At 38.9% G+C, this 18,523-nt stretch overlaps 1 protein-coding gene across 7 annotated transcripts in view; it reads left to right on the plus strand.

The window, feature by feature from the left end:
- ST7 (suppression of tumorigenicity 7) overlaps positions 1-18,523 on the plus strand; it is a 240,130-nt gene that overhangs the window by 152,032 nt on the left and 69,575 nt on the right. For all 7 annotated transcript variants that reach the window (XM_080818523.1, XM_080818526.1, XM_080818525.1 and 4 more), the window contains one exon: positions 2,004-2,101. In XM_080818523.1, the coding sequence (XP_080674649.1) occupies positions 2,004-2,101 (98 nt within the window). The remainder of the gene's footprint in view (positions 1-2,003; positions 2,102-18,523) is intronic.

The following is an 18,523-nucleotide window of genomic DNA, read 5'->3' on the forward strand; positions in this document are numbered from 1 at the left end:
TACAGCTTTATGATTGTTCACCTTCATTTACAGATTCTCTTTCCTTGTCTTTTAGATCCTTAACTCTAGAAATAAATGGTAATAACCTTTAATGGCAACCTTTTTTTCTCCTCAGAATTCTTACATATTTCTGTTTATTAGTTGTTTCTCTCTCCCATAACATAAGGCCTATTTGGGAAATAGAACTTAAATTTATGTTAATGTAATCAAAGATTTTCTCTTACATGTCTTCTACAGCATGGGTTGAAATAGGACAACTAAGAATATCACAGTTATTGGTGATTATCTCAGTACTTAGCTCATTGGTATTGGCTTCTAGAGATAAAAAAGCCATGGGTTCCTAATTATTTATCTCTTTTATATTAAAAATAATGGCTGCTTTTATTTAAGATAACTCCTTAAAATGAGGCCTTTCACTTTAGTACGCCAAACAGAGGGTCAGTGATATTTTGGGGGAATGGTAATAAAAACAAGACAACAAAATTGTTTCTGGAATTCCTGGAGCTGCTGACTTGTCAGTTTTTTGGTTGTTTAAGTAGAAATTTAATAATCCTTTCATTGTCCATTCAGACTTCAGGTTGTTTCCTTAAGGTGGAATTTCTCACCTCATTTTCCCCTCCTGCATCTTGGAGAGTAGGATTGCATCTCCTTCATATTTGAGATTATAATATTAAATTTTAGTGCTAAACTTGGATTTGGTGCAGAGAATGAGTGTATTAGTTCTTATGACTAAGGTACAGCAAGATCTTTGATCTTTGTGTATATACATGCGTATGTCCACACGACACAACATGATAATGCATCAGGTTTTATTTGCATTTTGCAGTAAGTATAGGTGTTATTCAAGTCTCACATATCTATCTTGCTTTTAAAAAAATTATAACAATGAATTTTGAAGGCATTTGTATAGTAATGTCTATTTTGTGAACTAATGAGAATTAACACATAAAATTACATTCCTTATAATATAACCTAAAAAATTTTCTTTATTTCTTTTCTTCTGTAAATTAAATCCTTTCAACCTGTTGCCTAAATCTATCCAAAAAATATAATCACATCTTTAAAATAATTTGTAGGTGCTTGGCACATTTTCAACACACATCTTGTTCTCATTGTTTAAAACTTGAAATGTTAGGACTTTGGTCTTAACATCTTTTAATAGCTGCATATTATACATGTACTTAATCTATAACAGGTGTGTCATATTTTTCTAAAGCATGGTAATTTTATTGAGGATTAAATGCATGTGTGTTCTCACTGGTCTAGAAACATATCCAAAAAGACATATAATTAAATAAAAGATTAAGATGAGAAGTTGTTAATGTACTTTTTAAGAGCCATTTTAGTGACTATTATTATAACTAGTTAGCTTGTCAGTGCTTTCTCTAACACTAGGGTAGTTTTCATTTTGTTGCATACTCTATTGTCATATCTGGAATGTGTTATATTGCTAAAAGTATATTGCTAAAATAGACTTCTTTAGGGACCTGGAGATGATTATGATGTCACTAGTGTTAGGGAAAGAATAATATAAAGCAGAAGTTCAAGATGAGGCTTCTCCAGACTTAATGTCAAGAAGGAAAAAAAATAGTTCATCAGGATGCAACCTGAGATTCACCTCTTTGCATCTCCACCAAAAGCATGCAGACTTGAAGAATATGGAATTCTTACTTGTAAACCACATTGAATGTGGGTATGTTCATTTTCCCAGCACTTTGTGGCAGATGATTTTATTTATCAAATATTCAACATCCTAACTCAAAAGCATGGATTAGGTAATCAGTCACATGATTTGACCTTTAGAAACCTAAGTACTTTTACTACACCGTATGCATTTTTACTACTAGCACAGTTGTCAGTGCTCCTGGAAGTAAGAAAAAGCCAAAGGAGCTCTCTGAGTTTTTCCTTTAAGGGCATGGCAAATAGGCCTCTATTTTTTTCTTGCTGCTCAGCTGAAAGTTTTTGTATTTTTAAATTTTGATATTTTATATTTCCTTCTTTAGGACGAGATACCAATGTCTTGGTCTACATCAAAAGAAGGCTAGCAATGTGTGCCAGAAGACTCGGGAGGACCAGGGAAGCAGTGAAAATGATGAGAGATGTGAGTTTAAATTTGTGTTTGGGAACAGTAGCAATGTACTTGACTTAGGGAAGGAGGAGCCAACCAAATGGCCATAGCAGAGAGTGCCAGTGATGGCGCGCAGTGGTCCAACGGGAGCTGGAGCCCGCCAGTCTGGGTTTCAGCTCCTGCTCCCAGTGTATTAGATGAGTGATCTTGGGCAAGTTACTCAACTGGTCTGTGCCTGCTTCCTCATCCGTAAAATGGGAATAGATAACAAGAACTTTAACAATAACAATATTAAGAACAAAAGCAATTACTGTTTAGGATTGTTGTGAAGATTAAATGAGATAATGTGGGGGAAAGCTGCCCATAGAGTGACTGGCATATCAAGGAAATTTTAATACATGTCCTTATTATTAAACCTGTGGAGTTGTAGCCAGAAGCCAAGAATGAGGTCAGCCATTTTATCTGACTGACTTTTTTTGTGCGTAGTGGTGTTAGGAAGATTTGAATAAACTATGGGTCTAATTGCTACTCTAAAATGTAGTAATAGTATGATCTAATCTGATTGAAATTATTTCAAGCATTTTTCTAGATTCTTGAATCAAGATATTTTATTAGTAGTGGTCAATACAAGAAGAGAGGAAATAGGTAAGAGTTTTAAAAGGAAAGAGAACCAAGGGAGATCATTCAATAATCAGAACAGTAGTTTTAAGGGAAACCGGTAGAGGAACTTTTACTTCCATGTTTTTTAAAATAAGAAATACTTTTTCATAAAGAAACTGACACCAGTGCAAATTGTATTTATAAACCATTTACTTTTAAATAAACAATTTCAGAAGACTTTTGCCAACATTTCATGCCCCTGCTGTCTTCCTGAAGTCAGGAGACCCAGGTAACCACTCCTTATAAAAATGAAAGAACCAAGGGGCAAGATAAAAGTGGTATCTTGCCCAGTTCTCAGCATTTGGGCTTGTGAACAGGACTGTGTAAACCTAGTGAGCCTTTTTTCAGTTTATCTTTGGAAAGTTATTCATATGAATTCCTGGTTACTCTGGCTTGGGGCGGGAGGGTGCTGCACACCAGGCCCCCTCCCACCCCCTCCTAGTTATTTCTGCAAGTTGAAGCACAATGCGGAGGTCCGAGTGAGATCCGTGCTTGTGTCAATCTCCTCCGTTAAGCAGCAGGATAGCCCCCAGATCTGAGGAGAGGAAAGAGAGGAGGGAGATTCCAAGGTAATTCTGTTTGATTGAAGGTGATAGATGCTCTGTGGGCAAAGCCACTGCAAAGGGGATGTTCCCGGATTAAATTTTTTTGGTTGAGGGAAGAATTTAAAGAATGTTTGTTATACAGTGTAAGTGCTAATTTTTATAAAAGGAGAGTTCTGTAGAGACATGGACTTGCTCTCAAACTTCTTAAGTTGCAGAAATTCCATCTTTTGATCTAGTGAAGAAACTCTACCAGTCAGTCCCTTTGTCTCTAAAAGAGCTGAGAATTTTATGAAGGATGGGGTATTTATCTTAAACTGGCCCAGCCACATTCAGCCTTTAACAAGGTGTTTTAAATTTATTGCCTCTTCTTAACCTTCATTGGCCTGGGACAGGCATGTGTAGAGGAGGGGATTTTGGTGACTTTCTTTATCATGTGCTTAAGGACCTTCATGGGAGAAACAAACTGGGATGATTTCAATTCCAGTTTTTTTCTGTCAGTCTCATTCTGATGATCATCAGTTTTAATATATGTGTATACAGTTTCATATGATTAAAACCAATGCAACTATGCTATGGTTTGACTTTTATTTAACACTATTTTATATTTACAGTTCCATTTACTGAATTAGTCCAAATATAGATCTTGAGGGAAAATCTGGGATGCAGTGGAATAAATGCTGGGCGGAGAGTAAGAAAACCTAGATCTCAGCTTTGCTCTTCACTAGCCCTGTGACCTAGGGCAACTTTCTTCTTTTATGGGCTTTTCATTTGTCTTCTGTAAATTACGGTTAGTGATTCTTACCTCAAAGGGTAATTGATGGAGCAGTGGGCAGCACGAAATAAAATAATATGAACACAGGGGTGCCTGGGTGGCTCAGTGGGTTTAGTCTGCCTTTGGCTCAGGTCATGATCTCAGGGTCCTGGGATCGAGCCCCGCTTCCCCCCCCCACCCCCGCCTGCCTCTCTGCCTGCCTCTCTGCCTACTTGTGATCTCTGTCTGTCAAATAAATAAATAAAATCTTAAAAAAAAATATATGAACACAGCTGGCATATGGTAGACATGCTTACATTTTCCCCCTATTTTTTCTCCATTATGTAAGTATGATGTAATTTGCTTGACCATTCCCCTGATGGACATTTTGGGATATTTCTGATTTTTTTTCCTTAAATGAATCAGTGAGTCAAGCAATCTCTCTTTCTCTCTACATATGTGTGTGTGTGTGTGTGTGTGTGTGTATGTATATATATATATATATACACATATGCAGATTTATATGTGTGTGTATCTGTATTTATATTTGTGTTTTTGGGTTACCTCCTTAAAAAAATTGAAATACCAATACATGTTGTCTTTTGACTGGGTTTATAGATATGGGCCCTACTCTTGTAACAGTCTTGGGAGAGACACTGTTAGACATTGTGGAGATGTGTTTTGAAGAGAAATATTCGTAATGCTCTTTTCTTTACAAACTCCTGACACCCGAATGGAGGGAACGGAGCTTGAGGACCCCTATGTCTCTTGAAGCTGCAGCTGGTCTCAGCTTGTGGGAGACAATTGATGGTCAGGCCTGACTTCTCTCAGGTCAGGGATCATACATACGTGGGAACTTCAGTGGAGGGTTTACTCCTTTGATAACAGGCACATAAACCAACATGTTGCAGAGGTTCCTCTGATAAAACAGCTCACTGGATTCCGGGCAGCCTGCTGATAAAGCATTGAGGCAGAAGGATCTTAATTTCTCATTAAGACACAGCAATCCTACTCCATATGCATTGGTTGAAACTTCCCTAGGGCAGATTTTAAGATGGAACTAGAAATGGTAGAGTCAGAATGCCTTCCATGTAGAAAGTAGACTCTTCAAAACAATTCTCTGGAAACCCCTTAAGGAAGGGAAAGCTGTTAATTGGTGAGATAGCCTGAAAGAGAATGAATGGGTATTCTGGGAAGGCCAATTGTAGATGATTATTGATCTAATAAAATATTGATACTATAAGTAAATATTGATGAAGCAAGAACACATAAGCTCCTTAATGTCAAGATTCATGGCTTCTAATTTTAAAAGCAACACATTAATATAAAAAAAAACACAACACATTAATTATTTTGAATTCCCAAGATGTTTTACCAAAACCCTCCCTTTAATTAGCTTCCTTTTGTAGTCAAGAATATGGAGCACTGTATTGGAAGAATGTTTTGGTAGTGGGTAGAACTAAGAGAACATGCTGGCTTTTGAATTTTACTATATGGTACTATTTATTCAAAATGAAAAGAGTTGCATTTTCTGCTTTCTTAAGTTGAAAGAAAAGTCTTTTTGCTTGTTCTCATTTTAACCTTGCCTCTTTAACATTTGATATAGGACACAATTTTTTCTTTTTAACTTTTACTGTTTTGCTAACCTCAACTTTTTAGTTGTTGTTTTCCCTGAGTTTTCCTGGCTCTATTTGAGTAGATTTGGAATGGAATTCATAAGACTCACTATTTGGTCTGGCCCATTAGCCATACCCTGTCAGAACTGGTGTAGAGAAACTGGTTTGGATGGGGTTGATTGCCCATGTGAAAGAACCTAAGAGCTCCTCTTGCCCCAGATCATTTGGTATTGCTAGGGCTCCTCTGTCTCCATTTTATTGACATTTTAGGCTGTGTAAGTCTTTGTTGTGGGTTTCCTATGCATTGTAGGGTATTTAGCAGCATCCCTGGGCTCTACCCGCTAGATACCAGTAGCAACCTGCCCCCATGTTGCTCTCCAATGCAACAACTAAAAATATCTCTAGGTAACCCCTGGTGGTGGGGGGGAGGATCATTCCCCATTAAAAACCACTGACTTGGCGAGTGGATCTGTTTTGGGGAAGACATTCGGTTTTTATTCAGTCTTATTTGTTGCTAGTCTGCTCTTCTACTACTGTGAACACTGTGTTCTAAAGCATCCCTAGAACTGATCACTACCTGGGACCAGTTTGGGAGACTGTTTGTCTTAGATGAGATTCCCTAAAGAGATACCCTGGGGCATGAGGAGTAAATGAACTTGAAGATTTTAGTAGGGTTGTGGTTGGACCAATGAGAGAAAGAGGAGAATGTGAAGGCCTAACGTGGGGTAGTGGTCTGCCTTGTTCCTTGTGCATACTTCCCAAGCATTATTTGCCACTTTTCCCTAAAATCTACAGTTCATTTGAAAATTGACCATAGGCTCTCATATCACCTGTTCCCCCTCTCTTTTGTAATTTCCTGCAGACCTCTGTGTCATTCTCCCTCATTCTTCTTTCACTCTTTCTCTCTCCAACACTGCCCCTTTTCAATATCCTGGCTTCTCATTTGACACAGATCATCACAACCTTCTTGAAACATTTTATTTACTTGATATAAAGAGACCATGCTCTCTTAGTTCTCTTAAAATGTCACTGTCCATAAGCAAGTACTACCAACTAGGTGGTTTGAACAAGAGAAATGTATTCTCTCACAATCGTGAAGATCAGAAGTCTGAAATTAAGGTGTGGGCAGGGCCATACATTCTCTGAAGGTTCTAGGAAATTGTCCTTTCTTGCTGGCCATCCTTGGCATTCCTTGACTTGTAGGCATATCACTCCAGTCTATGCCTCATGGGCATTCCTTCTCTTTGTTTATCTGGGTCTTTGTGGTCAAATTTCCATCTTCTCATAAGGACACCAATCATGTTGGATTTAAAATTGGATATATGATCTCATCCTAATTTGATACATCCACAAAGACCCCATTTCTAAATAAAGTCACATTCACAGAAACCAGAGGTTAGGACTTCAAAATTTCTTTTTGGAGGGCATAGTTCAATCCACAATACCAGGTCATATGTAAAAGCAAAATGTAGGTATTCTGTATATACTTTCATTCTCCCTAAAAATGGGGTAGACATGGGGAATCTGTGGATATCAAAGAAAAAAATCCACCCACCTAAAATTCAAGCTTGAAACAAACCCGTGACTTTTTTTATTACCATGTGTATACATTCCCAAGGGAAGTGGTAACATTCATTTTTAAGTTAAAATGAGTTCCATTTAGAAAATTATTATAAATGTTCATTATATATCCCTTTTAGGTCATTAGAGATATCCTATAGTGTGAGCAATTGACCTTTGAGGATTAATTTAACAGCATTCATAGTAAGAGGATGCCCTTTAGATGATTTGTGAAGAGTAGCACTTCTGTTGGAAGCATACTTTAGAAAATATACACCTCTGGGACTAATCAAAGCCTTTGGAGCATTAAGGACTGTTGATTTGCATTTTTGTCTACTTATGTTCATGAAGAAAAGCCTTCATGAAATCATTGATTTGTAAAAGAGAACTAGCATGCAATTCCTGAGATGTTTTAAAATTTCATTTTAGGGAATATTCTGGAACAGAAATTCTATTTTTATTGCTTTGGTTAAAAAAAAATCTTTCTAGGAGGAAAACTTTAAACAAATAATTTGGGAATTAATTTCTATTCCCTTTTATCATTTTCCTCATTTTTAATTTCTAATTTTGCTCCCTTTTTTGTCTTTCTATTCTGTAAGACACATTATTTCCTTCTTATCAGTATTCCTCTTTTTTTTCTTAAGATTGTCATGAATTATTATGGATAACTTGACTGATGAATAAATTTAGGAGATGTTCAGTTGATTGTTGAAAGATGTAAAGTAACATCACGTGGGGACGGTTCATGGGGAGAGTAGTATTTTAATACCCCAGGTAACCAAGTATCAGTTGAGCACAGTTGCTTTCAAGCTCTTAAGATAACCAGGTGGATCACTGAACTAAAGACAAAGTATACAGTGAAATATGTTCATTCCTAGTAAGTATTCCTGTGTTGATTATTCATGTGTTTCTAGGTTCCATCTTTGCTATACTTACAAATAAAAAGTGCATCTTGGAAGCAAATGCTGTCAATAATAACGCACTGATCTTCCAAATTAGACTTTATATGAACTCTTGCTTTTTATCATGATTTGTTTTTCTGGATTTGCTTGAAATGTTGTTTGAGTTGACTTATTTAGTAAATTATTGGCAATTAGTGATTTACACAGAAAGGAAAAGTGTTTAGTTAATTAGAGCAAAAAATGGATTTGTTAATTATTGTTTTACCTACTTGCATCTGTAAGGATGAACTATGGTTTTATCAGCATTCGACTCTGTATTCACTACAGAAATAGCAGGTGGTAAGTAGTCCCTGATGCAAATGAGAATTTTGTCTAGAAATAGTGTTTTTTATTTATTATTAGCTATTACCATTTACACAAAAGTCTTACTTGGGACATAATAAATACATGACTGATACGTTAACTGTCACTATCAGGATTTTTCAAATGCTGGGCCTATATTTTTGGTGTGGTAAATAGTACTTATTGCTGAAGAAAGCCTTCATTATATATGGCTGGCCCATGAGCAGTTCTAGACCTGTCAGTGCCTGTCATCTGGGAGACTGATTTTGTTTGCCTCCTCCAAATTCCTCCTCTTGACCTCCTCTCCCAGGCATTGATCTGCTTCCACTTCACAACTATGTCTCTAATAGAGTTCTTTTGGATTCCTGCTCTGCTACATTTTGCCTTCCTAGGACTCTGTCCTGGTTCTGTTCAGTGGCTCCATTCATACCTGCTGTTTCTCTGGTTCCACATCTTCTCTCTCTTTTTACCCTACAGCCTTGCTTTTAGTCTTGCTATATCCAGACTGTACTAAACCATTCATCCTTTCATTCATTCAGTGAAAACGTATTGCACCTCCATTTCATGTCAGGTATCAGTGAAAAAACAAAGACCCTGACCTTATGCAGTTTACATTCTAGCAGGGAGAAGAGACAAAAAAAACAATAAACATGGTAAGCATATATTTTTATAATATATTAAAAATTGATAAATGCTGGTGGAAAACAAAGTAGGGCAGGATAAGGAAGGTTAGGAAAGCTAGTCGGCAGAGCCTGAGGAGTCACAGGTTTAATAGGATGATCTGATATGTGTCATTTTACACACCTGATCATCTATTTAAAAAGATGACATTTTACCAAAGATTGAAGGAGGTGCAGAATTTAGTCATGTGATGTGTGCTCAAAGGCTGCGAGGCAGAAGTATGCAAAAGAGTCCTGGGTAGATAGAATAGAGTAGTCCCTGGGAAACGGGGTGGGTTACAGGTCATGTAGGGTTTGTGGACTATAGTCAGCTTTTACTCTGCTGAAATGGGGAGCTTTGCAAATTTTTGAGCAGAGGCATGACAAGGCCATTTTTAGTTTTTACAGGCTGCTGTGTGGCAAGGGAGAAGCAGGGAGGTCAATCGGAAGGCTGTTCTATTAATCTTGGTGAGAGACAATAGTAACTTGGGCCAGAGCAGTAGCAGAGCAGGTGGTAAGAAGTGGTCAGATTATATATATATTTTGATATATTTTGTATATATATTTTAGATATATTTTGAATGTGGGGCCAACAGTATTTGCCAATCAATTAATATACGCTGTGAGAAAAAGTCAAGGATGGTCCTAAGGAAGGAGAAGAGTTTTTATTAAGATGTGGAAGTCTGCAGATAGAACAGTTTTTGAGGGAGTGGGGAGGAAGCTTAGGAAGGTTAGTTTTGAACACATTATATTTGAGAGAACACATACTCATTTTTATCTTGAATAATCACGTCTTGATCTTTTTGTGGACCATAGTAAATTTTTGCTTTGTTGAGGTGTGGAAACCATTAAAAAGACAAAGTAATGGGATATCTGGGTTTGATGGAATCTCTTCTAAAATATAGTTGGTGAGGAACTCCCATTACTGTACCAAGATAAAACTTAATTAATTGCAGAGAAACCATGACCGTAAAAATCTTATAAAATCTAAAAAAAAAAAATCTTATAAAATCTATAACACAGTGGCTTGTATATGTTTAATTTACATGTCTGTAGATTACTGTTTCTTACCATTTTCACTGAATACTATTTTTCAGGTCTATTCATTTCTGCTCTATGTACCTCTAGTATATATTTTGTAGTTTCTAACTACTGCATCAGATTCTACATTATACTCTTAATCAAGAGAGCACAAGCAGAGGGAGTGCAGAGGGAGAGGGAGAAGCAGACTCCACGTTGAGCAGGGAGCCCGATGTGGGGCTCGATCCCAGGACCCTGGGGTCATGATCTGAGCCCAAGGCAGACACTTAACCAACTGAGCCACCCAGGTGCCCCAGTTCCAAATTTTATAATCAAGTTTTCTATGACCTTTTTTTTTTTTTTTAAAGATTTTATGTATTTGACAGAAAGAGATCACAAGTAGGCAGAGAGGCAGGCAGAGAGAGAGAGAGGAGGAAGCAGGCTCCCCACTGAGCAGAGAGCCCGATGTGGGGCTCGATCCCAGGACCCTGGGATCATGACCTGAGCTGAAGGCAGAGGCTTTAACCCAATGAGCCACCCAGGAGCCCCTCTATGACCTTTTGATGGACCATTTGGATCTGTAAACTTTTTGCCAAATACTGTATTAATTGTAGAGTTTTGTACCTTTGTTTGGTGTGTTTTTCCCGTTTGTGTTTATTGTCATTATTATTTTGTTTAGAGTCATTTTTGCTGTTTTTCATGTTTTGTATCTATCATACTATCCCTCTTCCTTTCTTCTCTTCCACTGAATGGATCTACTGTTTAAACACTTTAAAATTTTACTTCATTCTTTTTGTGGTCCCTACTTACTAAGATCTATACTTTATATTTATATTTCTTGATCAATTATTAAGCTTACCAATATCTGCTATCTTCTGCTTGATGAGACACTTATCTTAGCCTATGATTGTCCCCTCTCTAGATTCACACAGCAACCAGGGAAATTTATAAGCAGCTCTTTCTTCTGTGAAATGTATAGGAAGGACTGATACCTGAGTGTTGGTTTGGCTGGGCTGCCTCTCTGACTAGGAGCCAGTGAAACTGTGGATTTCTAGGGTGAACAGAGAGATGATCACTAGAAACAGACATACTGGCTGACCTGGCCAAGAAAGAACAGAAACCATAGAGGCAGCAAAGCCAGCAATGCATGTGATGACCAGAGAGACCAATGAACTGGATCTCTTGGGTTTCCCTTTTTAATAATCAACGCAGAAGTATTAAATATATCTCCTTCCTGGACAGTTGTTGTCCTACTTACTAAGAGCATATACTGTGAAGGCTTCTCCCTCTCCATGGGCCAGGGGACACTACCTTTGTGACTTAAGAGTCTACTGGTACACAATGGTACTTTCTGAGACTGAGTCTCATTGAGCCCTTTAAATATAAGCTTAGTCTCAAGTAGGGCACCTCGTTAATACTCTCCCATTGGTAAAATTTTTACGGCTTGGATAGAGTAAAAAAAGAATTCCCAAATGCACTAGTCTCTTCTCTTTGCTTTACCTTTCACATTCAGTCTTGTAGGCTTTTCTGCCAAAATGTGTACACATTTGTACAAGTGCCCTGACTGCTTTGATCCTCATTCAGGTCACTGTTATCTTTCATCTGAACTACGCAGTTGGTCTCCAGGCTTCTGCTGTTGCCCTTGTAAAGTCCCTTCTCAGAAAGTAGTGTGAGACATGTTTTAAAATTCAGATCAGAACTTGTCACTTTCCTACTTAAAAGCCTGCAGTGATTTACTGTTGCATTTAGAATGAAATGCAAACCCTTTATAAGGCCTGTAAGGTCCTATATAATCTGCTCCCTGCTTACTCTTCCAATTCCAGCTTATGCTATCTTCTTCCCTTACTCACTAGGCTGTAGCCACATTGGGTTCTTCTTGAGTACATTGAGTTTGCTTGTTCCTTCCTTAGGGACTTTGCACAGACACTTCTCTTTTCCTGGAATATGCTGCTCCAGATTCTCACTGGGCTGGGTCCTGATTATCCTTTGAGTTCAGTTAGAATATCACCTTAGAAGAGCTTTCAGTGATACCCAGCTGTAGGACCACTGTGCATATTGCCCCCTCCCCCCCACCCTGGTCTCTCTCTCTCTCTCTCTAACACACACACACACACACACACACACACACACACACACACAGAGATACTCACACACATTGTCATTCTCAATCATATCACTTATTTACTTTTTTTTAATTGACCTTCCACTTCTGAAATCTTCTTTATTTGTTTACCTGTTTATTGTCTACATTGCCTACCTCCATCAGAAAGTAAACTCCACAAGGGCTGGAACTTTGTTTTGTTCAGTGGTACATGATAGATTCTCATTTAGTTTTGTTGAATGAGTAGATGGATGGAGAGATGCCTGGGTTGGGAATAGACAGGAGTACTTCCCACCCCACATCCCACGAAATACTAAAGTAAGAGGACTTGACTGAGAATCCACAACCCCATTAAAAGCTCTTTTCCATACCAAACAAATCTTAAGTTTCTTTAGCAAATGCTTGTCCCATTATAGATAGGTAGGATTTCATTTCTCTTGATCTCTCCGGTAGGTGTGAGAAGAGCTCCTCAGCCCAACTGTTCTATGGCGAGGTGTTCAGTTACTTGTGGTTACTGCCCGGAAACCCACTCTTGCTCTGTGTCTCTGCCAACTCCAAATGTGGAGCCTCTCTGAAGAAGAGCTGCAGCTTCGTCAGCTTTCTCTGCTGTGGCTTACTCAAGTCTCAACTGTAGCTTGTCTTAGGGAAATTTGTTAAAATTTCTCACTCAGTGGCTCTGCCAGCCATTCCTCCTATCCTTTTTCTTATTTTCATCACAACTATAGATTTGTCTCTTTTTGTACCACTTTCCTATCATTTTAATAGGTTGATGGGAGGGAGAGGAGGTAGACATAATTTGTTTAGGTTTTCATCTCAGTTTCTAAGTACTTTGCCTGAGTTCTTTTACTACAGTGAAGTGGGATGCAGAAGGGCTTCTTGTGTAGTCTTAGAGTTGATGTGTTGATAAGTAACTCTGTCTGGTGTTCTCATACATCCCTGATTTCAAAAGGGAAATTTATTTAGAGCTTTCTCTAAAGAGTAAGTGTTCATTTTATGCTGTTGCATCTGAGCATATGTCCCTTTCAAAACAAAGAAATGTTACTCTTGTCTGATGTAATTTCTTTTTTCAACCTTGCCTTCTTTTCTTTAGTAATAGAAACAGTCACTTCCAAATGCTCTCTGGGTTTAATTTAATGGGTCCACCTCAGTGGATTGTAGGTCCAGTTTGAGAGATTTAAGAGGTAGAGTTGAAAGAATTTGGAGATTTATTGGATAAATTTCTTCTGTTTTTGTCTTTACCTTCAGGGTATTGGTTGTAATGTGAGGGAGAGAACATACAGGAAAAGTCATGGATGACTTTGGAATTTCTAGCTTGGGAAACTGGAGAGGCAATGGTTACCATCATGGGGATTGAGACTGTAGTATAAGTACTGGTTTGGGGAAGGTGGAGAAGACAGGAGGAATTTAGATATGCTACTTTTGCAGTACCTGCAGATCATCGAAATAGGTAGTTGGATATATAGACCTTGAGCTGAGGAGAGAGACCTGGGCTGGAGGAAGTTCTGGGAATGATCAGCATGGAAGGTGATTAAAATCTCAAATGAAGATGAGGTCATCTAGGGAGGAGTGAATAAAACTTTAAGGAAGGGGCGCCTGGGTGGCTCAGCAGGTTAAGCCTCTGCCTTCGGCTCAGGTCATGATCTCAGGGTCCTGGGATCAAGCCCCGCATCGGGCTCTCTGCTCAGCGGGGAGCCTTCTTCCTCTCTCTCTCTGGTTGCCTCTCTGCCTACTTGTGATCTATCTCTCTCTGTCCAATAAATAAATAAAAAAATTTAAAAAAAAAAACTTTAAGGAAAAAACAAACAAACAAAGGATTGGAGGGAAGTGCAGAATAGGTTGACAAAAGGAGACTTGAAAAGAAGTGACCAGTGAAGTAGATAGAAAATCTAGGAGAATATTCTATTATGAAAACCATGAACAAAGGAAAATGAATATGAGGTCAGAACAATTCTTAGCATAGTCCTTGTCACACATTACATATTCAGTGAATATTTATCATGGAGAAAATATTTGTTACTCCAAAGAGGTAGTTTGCAATTTGACTAAACCAAGATCAGCGGGATGTAAAGGCTATAAAATAGATTGCATTGCATTGTCTCCTGATTATGACATAATGTGTCTGCTGGAGATGACTTTTTCAATAGGCTTATATATAAAAGGTAAAGAAAGTGATGATTATAACTAGAAAGGAACATGTAAGCAGTAGAAGGCCTGAGCATGTTCAGATGTTGACAGAAAAAGACTAAGAAGAAAGGGAGAAGTTGAACATATATACAAAAGAGAGGGCATCATTGATAGAATGAAGTCGTGAGGAGTGTAGAGTGTTGAATGCCAGAGGGCAGGAGGGAAGGAAGGTTTTAAAGGAGGGGTTCCATTCATGGCTGGCAGGGATTCACAGATCTGGATGCAGATGGGGAATGTAGTAGAGAGGTAAGGCTGAAGAGTGGAAGGGGTTCCTTCCTGTTGACTGGTTTTTTTTATTGAATTACATGACAGGATGTCCTGCTGAGAGTTACCTGGGAGGAGTGTGAAGGGAGTTGTGGAATCAGGGAGAGAAGTCACCAGGGAAATTTACTAGGTTTACTAGGCAGTTGTAGCTCTGCAGAAGTTGGAAGTCATTCTATTTTAGTTCTTTCTAACGTTACAGTTGTGTTTTTCAACCCGAAAAACACAGGGGCAGAAGTTGTAGACATCTGGTTTGCCCCAAGGTCAGGTGTTGTTGGGTGAGTGAAATGGACAGATAAGGAAGTCAGGAACTTGAGGGATTGTCAAGGAAGTGGTAAGATGATAAGCCTTGGGCTCTAGGTGGGAGAGAGGAGGGAGGGAAGGATGGAAGGTAACAGGGACAATGGATTCATTGTTTCTAAAAACAAGGGTGTATTGAGGGCCTGGTAGAGTTCTACTTCTAGGTGCTCAGTCTGTAGTGGAGAACAAGACAGCCAACAATTACAGCTGCCATGCAACACTTATTACTGGAGGGGGACATGGGTGATAAGACAATCACAGACTGTGGTAAGCGCTATGAAAAAAAAAAAAGGCTGATGTGATAGAGGGTAACCGGGAGGGGCTGCAGAGGGACGTGTTACAGAGGAAGAACTCAAGCAGATACCCTGAGACAGGAAAGAATTTGACAAGAATGAAAAGGAGTCTGGGGTGAGTGAAGGGAAGGTTGGAATGAGATGAACTTGAAAAGGCAGGCAGGAGCTTTGTCACTTCTTTCCTGCAAGCCTTTGCAGGAAACAGTAAGGAGTTCTGATTTATTGTTAAGCACAGTGGGAATCCATTAACATATGTAAAACAGGAGGGATATCATCTCACTGATGTTTTAAAAGATTACTGGGACAGTGTTGGGAATGAGGGTGAGGATGAGAACAGTGAGTCCAGGTAATCAGTTACAATAACAACCTAGGCAAGACCTGATGAGGGGTTTAGAATTAGGGGTGGTCATGGAGAAATGGATGATTCTGAGATATATTTGGACATAAAATCCACAGGGTTTTCCTAATACAAATTTTATTGACTCTACATCTATCTTTAAAATACATTTAGAATCCTACCACTTACAGAGTTCACAGCCATCCCTTTGGTCTAAACCATCATTATCTCACACTTGGATTGTAATAGCCTTCTAACTGGCTTCCTGATTTCACTCTTGTCCCCTCGCATCACTTTCCACAGAGCAGCTAGAATGAGCCATTTAGTTAAAGCTGTTAGTTAGATCATGTCATTCTTTGACTTAAACGTTCCATTAGTCTCATATCTCAGAAATTAAACTCTAAAAGTAGCCTACAAGGCCCTCCACAATTTAGCCCTCATTTCTGCTCCAGGTTCACTGTGTCCAGCCACGCTGGCCTTCTTGCTATTTGTTGAACATGCCGGACTGATTCTCTGTAACCTCAGGATCTTCACACTTGCTGGAATCTTCCCCAGGAATGCTCCTTTTCCAGACACTCTTATGACTAACTCCCTTGCCTGCTTCATTTTCTTATTAAATAGCACTTTTGCACTCCCTTTCCTGTCCTGCCTTCACTGACTGCTGTGTTTAAAATTGCTTCTTCCTGCCATGCCACCATTCCCTAACCCCCTTCCCTGCCTTATTTACTGTCCTTAGAACTTATCACCACCTGACAGCCTCTCTATGTATTTGCTTATTTTCTGTCTCCACTAGAATGTCACTTTCAGGAAAGCAAGAATTAAAACAAAACAAAACAAAACAAAAAAACTTTATTTATTTTTAAAAATTTTAATTAAAAAATCTTTATTTAAATTCAGTTTAGTTAATATATATTGTATTGTTAGTTTCAGGGGTAGAATTGAGTGATCCATCATTTGCATATAATACCCGGTCCTTGTTATTTCAAGTGCCCTTCTTAATGCCTATCACCCAAGTTATTCCATTCCCCCACCCACCTCCCCTCCAGCAATCCTCAGTTTGTTTCCTAGGGTTCAGCATCTCTAATGGTTAGGAAAGCAAGACTTTTGTATTTATTTACTGATGTATCCCAGTAGAACAGTGCCTGTCAGATAATAGCTTCTCAATAACTAACTGAAAAATGAATCGCTGGATAGATTGGGTATGGAAAGAAAGAATTGTATACTCAGTACAATACAGTATGAGTTCATGGGGTTTTAGCCTGAGCAGCTTGGTGATGGTTAGAAAGGGAGAGGACTAGGAGAGAAACAGATTTTCGAGGTATGCAGGGCTTCTGTTTCTGCATGTTAAGCTTGAGGTGCCTATTTTACCTGTAGGTGAAAATACTGGAAGACAGTTGAATATGTGTCTAGAACTCAAGGATGAGGAGTTTGAGAGTCATATATATATATATATATATAGAGAGAGAGAGAGAGAGAGATATCTATCTATCTATGTATGAACTCAGGCTGTGGTACTGAGTGAGACTGTGTATGCAGAGATGTTGATAGAGAAGAAAGAAGGTTAAGATGTGAGTCCTGGTGGTCTTTAACACTGACAGGCGAGGTAGAAGAGAAGCATCCAATGGAGCACCTGGGAAGGGAGGAGGAAAGCCAGGAAAGTGTGATATCATGGAAGCTAAGAGAAAAAAAAAATTTTAGGGTAATAGGAGCAGCCTGAGAAAGATAAGGACAGAAAGTAAGTGAAAAGAATAAGGCACTAGTGGTCTTAATAAAATTAAAGAGGAAGTTTCGTGTGAGCAATGGTGTGAGATAACTGGAGATCAGTACATTATGGTCAGAGTTGCATATTTATATGGGACATGTATGTCCAGATGTTGAGTTCTGGAGTTTGGCTATGATCTTGGGTTACCTAATGCAGTGGAGGGATAATCTTTTGCTCTGAAATAGTGAAAGAGTTGAGAATCTAGCATAGTAGATGGAGCTTTTACATGGACTCTTAAAAGTAAGAATATACAGCAATGCCCAGATGAGTAGGTCAGTTAAGCATTTGATTCTTTGATTTCAGCTCAGGTCATGGCCTCAGGGCTATGAGATCGAACCCTGCATTGGGCTGTGTGCTCAGTTGTGAGTCTGCATGAGATTCTCTCTGTCTCCCTTTCCCTCTGCTCCTCCCCGTTCTCTCTCTCTCTCAAATAAATAAATAAATAAATAAATCTGGGGGGAAAAAAGTAAGAACACGCAGCCAGGCGACCAAATCTTTAGTGTATGAGGGTGTGTTACCTGGCAGAAAACATGACAGAAGGATGGTGGCAAGTGCTGGAGCATTATGGCATGAGCTGCAGAAGAGCTGGAACTGCTACCCAAGGGCAGGGCCAAGCAGTAATGGTCCAGATGTGCTTTGGGGAACTGGGAGAAGCCAGCCTTCCATCCTTCTGGATAGACACGAGTTTGGTGGGGGAAATTAACGGCTTCAAGAGAAGCAGTGAACTCAGGTTTGTGTTGCATAAATGGTTCATGGATGTGTCCTGGAATTTGTATGTCATGGACTCTCAGGTTCTAGCAGGATAGACTAGAAAGACTTGGGGAGGAAAGGGAACACCAGAAGGCAGTGTGATGACAGAGCAGTGTGGGGATTAATGTCAAAGTTTGAGGTATTGACCTTCTGCCCGTTGCTATGAAAGAATTTCTCATAATACTTAACTTTTAGCATGACCGTGCTGTGAGATGCCTGCCAGAGCAAGTATTTGTTAACTGTGCCCCAGATAACCAAATGAGTTAATCTCCTGAATAGGGTTATTTACCATTACCCATGTGAATGTGGAAGGGTGTGTGCCAAACACAGTTATTGTGGTTTTGGCATAAAAAGTCCTTTCTGACAGTAATTGTTGGCCGGTATGTTCAGTTGCTCATTGAGGCCACTCCTG

This window comes from Martes martes (genome assembly GCF_963455335.1).
Source record: "Martes martes genome assembly, chromosome: 11".
Lineage (NCBI taxonomy): Eukaryota > Metazoa > Chordata > Mammalia > Carnivora > Mustelidae > Martes > Martes martes.